Source organism: Procambarus clarkii, chromosome 2 (genome assembly GCF_040958095.1).
Source record: "Procambarus clarkii isolate CNS0578487 chromosome 2, FALCON_Pclarkii_2.0, whole genome shotgun sequence".
NCBI classification, from domain to species: Eukaryota; Metazoa; Arthropoda; class Malacostraca; order Decapoda; family Cambaridae; genus Procambarus; species Procambarus clarkii.
Window position 1 is genome coordinate 42,808,056 of NC_091151.1, and position 4,111 is coordinate 42,812,166.

The following is a 4,111-nucleotide window of genomic DNA, read 5'->3' on the forward strand; positions in this document are numbered from 1 at the left end:
ACGGTGTAACGCAGATTTGCGATTGAAACTTTTGAGTGTTGCGTGTGATGGTGTGTCTGCCTTGTAGGTTGTTGCGTGTGATGGTGTGTCTGCCTTGTAGGTTGTTGCGTGTGATGGTGTGTCTGCCTTGTAGGTTGTTGCGTGTGATTGTGGAAGTGCTAAGTGCGATGATCTCGGTACTTGGCATGGAGGTCTCCCCACGAGCTGGCACTTGCTATAGCTCTGTCCTGTTCTGTGGCTCAGTCATGTGCTATGGCTCAGTCCTGTGCTATGGCTCAGTCCTGTGCTGTGGCTCAGTCCTGTGCTGTGGCTCAGTCCTGTGCTATGGCTCAGTCCTGTGCTATGGCTCAGTCCTGTGCTATGGCTCAGTCCTGTGCTATGGCTCAGTCCTGTGCTATGACTTAGTCCTGTCTACTTGGCTCACTGCTCGAGGGGTCAGTGTCATCCTGCTAGCGTCAGTTCCCCTCCACACAGCCGTCCTACACAACAAAGAAAGCGTCTCAGTTCTCAATATCATCCCCCATCATCCACTTACCTAAACAGTCTTCTCCTCTCACGGTTATAATAGATAAAAAGATTCAAATTTCTCAAGGGTGACTGTATCATTTTAAGACCTGGCTTTTACGCACGTCGTAATATGTTGCGGGAATAAATGTGGTGAGCTATGCATTTCGAGTGGGTCAATTAGGTTACGATCTCGGCATTTTTTGTTGGACTTAACAGATTGCATTTAGGGTTTGAAACTCCGATGAGCGTCAGAGATGTTTTTGGCGTAGAGTGTTTTATGTGAGGGAGCTGTAGTCTGCGTACAGGGAAGAAATAACATCACCATCCACCTATCGTATGGTTCCACCCGCCATACGATACGACCTGCCGTGTGGAATTACCTCCCCCATCCAACGTCACTACCCATTTAACGTTGAATAATATTCACTCCCCCCACACCAACCATCCGTAGGGAAACGAAAGTAAGGAGCCCTTCCCCATCAACCATTCAGGGTTCAACGACAGGTAAACATTCCCCCTCCACCCCCTTCAACCATCCAGGGATGAACGACAGTAAATAACCTCATTCTTGAGGTTGAGTGACAGGCTTAACCCACAAGAGCGGGACGCGGATATCACCCTTGGCAACTCAAGGATTAAAGCAGATAGCGTCAAGAGGAGTGAGAGGCGGACGGTCTTCAAGCAACAGGGTGGTTGGTTGTTTAAGTTGACCATCTCCAGATACCTGCTCAGGGGTAGTGACCCCCAGATGTAGTGACCACAGATAGCTGCTCAGGGGTAGTGATTCCAGATAGCTGTTCAGGGGTAGTGACCCCAGATAGCTGCTCAGGGGTAGTGACCCCAGATAGCTGCTCAGGGGTAGTGACCCCAGATAGCTTCTCAGGGGTAGTGACCCCAGATGTAGTGACCCCAGATAGCTTCTCAGGGGTAGTGACCCCAGATGTAGTGACCCCAGATAGCTTCTCAGGGGTAGTGACCCCAGATAGCTGCTCAGGGGTAGTGACCCCAGATGTAGTGACCCCAGATAGCTTCTCAGGGGTAGTGACCCCTGATAGCTGCTCAGGGGTAGTGACCCCAGATGTAGTGACCCCAGATAGCTTCTCAGGGGTAGTGACCCCAGATAGCTGCTCAGGGGTAGTGACCCCAGATGTAGTGACCCCAGATAGCTTCTCAGGGGTAGTGACCCCTGATAGCTGCTCAGGGGTAGTGACCCCAGATAGCTGCTCAGGGGTAGTGACCCCAGATGTAGTGACCACAAATAGCGTCTCATGGGTAGTGACCCCAGATAGCTGCTCAGGGGTAGTGACCCCAGATGTAGTGACCCCAGATAGCTTCTCAGGGGTAGTGACCCCTGATAGCTGCTCAGGGGTAGTGACCCCAGATAGCTGCTCAGGGGTAGTGACCCCAGATGTAGTGACCCCAGATAGCTTCTCAGGGGTAGTGACCCCAGATAGCTGCTCAGGGGTAGTGACCCCAGATGTAGTGACCCCAGATAGCTTCTCAGGGGTAGTGACCCCAGATGTAGTGACCCCAGATAGCGTCTCATGGGTAGTGACCCCAGATAGCTGCTCAGGGGGTAGTGACCCAAGATATTTGGTCACGGGGTAGTGATCCCAGATAGATTTTCGCACGAATGGCCCACTGTCAAAATTTACCAAGTTCTGCCTAACCTGAAACGTTCAGAGTTAGATGGCGCATCTGCCCTTCAGAGACTGAAGTTCACTAGTCCGAGGAAGCGTCAATATTCCGATGCTTTTCATTTCAGTACAGCACCGGAATTTGGACTCAATGGTCGATAGCTTCAAAATTACTGTGTATTTAGTGTCATGTCAGATTGATTCAAGAGAACGGATATTGACAGCTTGAACAGATATTGAAGAGATATTGAACAGATACTCACATGACCCCTGGGTTCATGTTGATGGGCATGTGCTCTGAATGATTGTTCATCATATATGTTCTCGTATACATAATCTACTATGAATGTATTTCTTCAAATTCCATGCAATTTTTTGCGTTTTTCAACCACTTGGGGTGGACGGTAGAGCGACGATCTCGCTTCATGCAGGTCGGCGTTAAACCTACAACCGTCCAAGTGGTTGGGCACCATTCCTTCCCCGCGTCCCATCCCAAATACTTATCCTGACCCCTTCCAAGTGCTATATAGTCGTAATTATTTGGCGCTTTCCCCTGAAAATTCCCTTCAAAACTAATTCCTATTTTAACTGGGTCACCTATAATGTAAATAGAAATACTATATTTCAGGGCCGTCTAACTTAAATCAAATTCGTCAGATATTAATTAACTTCCCATGACTTTTAATATCGCCTAAATACCACGATATTAACCATGTTTTATTATCAATATCGTAGCATTTAGGCAAATTTCCCACGATGACGTAGCAAGAATATATAAAACCTACACGAATAGAAGGTGACGAGTCTGTAGCTGTCTAGGCCAAGTCTGACATGAAAGTTCTTCACGAAGAACTCTCCAGACACCAAACAAAATGCCTAAGAAACGCCTAAGTTTTTATGCCTTTGCACGCCTACTTGGGGAGCGTAGGCCTCTGCGATATAGGCATGATAGCAACTTCTTCATCAAGGCGCCTGACAATACCCAAACAACAAGATCTCCCCAATCAAACAACAAAGATAATCGCTTCACACAAGGAGATCATCATCTAAGATATCCTGACAAGCAATACTGAAATACTTCACAGATAAGAACGGCAAAAGGTAATTAGACATCGCGCGAAGCACATGAAACAAACTCGACCAAATATAAACAACCAGGTCATTCGCGGTTACATTCTATAATCTTCAAGACCAAGACAGAACGTCCAGCATACTTCTCCCAATCCTCATAAGATTATAAGAGGGAAGGGAAACCGCATAAGGTTTACTGGCCCATGCGTCACCTTGCTTCACCTCACTCTCATCTTTACTGACCCATGCGACACCTTGCTTCACCTCACTCTCATCTTTACTGACCCATGCGACACCTTGCTTCACCTCACTCTCATCTTTACTGACCCATGCGACACCTTGCTTCACCTCACTCTCATCTTTACTGACCCATGCGACACCTTGCTTCACCTCACTCTCATCTTTACTGACCCATGCGACACCTTGCTTCACCTCACTCTCAGCTTTATTGACCCATGCGACACCTTGCTTCACCTCACTCTCAGCTTTATTGACCCATGCGACACCTTGCTTCACCTCACTCTAATCTTTACTGACCCATGCGACACCTTGCTTCACCTTGCTGAGATATTAATCATCTCAGTGACCCCTTAAGAGGTTGCCTCCAGGTCACCAGGGTGGCAGCTCACTACCTTGCCCACTCCACCAACGACAGCGTCATAAGTATTGCATTGTCTCGAGAGCTGCTCCCATCCACTACCCGGCTACACTCGTGGAGATAAGGCACAGCTATTTCATTGATCCCATGAGCCCGCTTGGATCGCGCAGAGTATTTCAGAATTTGTGTAAGACTTTAATGGTCCCCAAGTTACATTTAATCACCAATAAAAGAAACCCTTAAGAGGTCATTGAGTTTAGTGTTGCACAAATGTAACTTGGACTTAAGACTTAAACAT

General features: G+C 47.8%; 1 protein-coding gene across 1 annotated transcript in view; it reads right to left on the bottom strand.

Moving 5' to 3' along the window:
• Positions 1-1,235: 1,235 nt before the first annotated feature.
• Positions 1,236-4,111, bottom strand: part of LOC138366353 (spore coat protein SP65-like) — a 23,654-nt gene continuing 20,778 nt past the window's right edge. The window contains exons 3-4 of the mRNA XM_069327390.1: positions 3,459-3,700; positions 1,236-2,177 (exon numbers count right to left, since the gene is read on the bottom strand). Of these exons, the coding sequence (XP_069183491.1) occupies positions 1,236-2,177; positions 3,459-3,700 (1,184 nt within the window). The remainder of the gene's footprint in view (positions 2,178-3,458; positions 3,701-4,111) is intronic.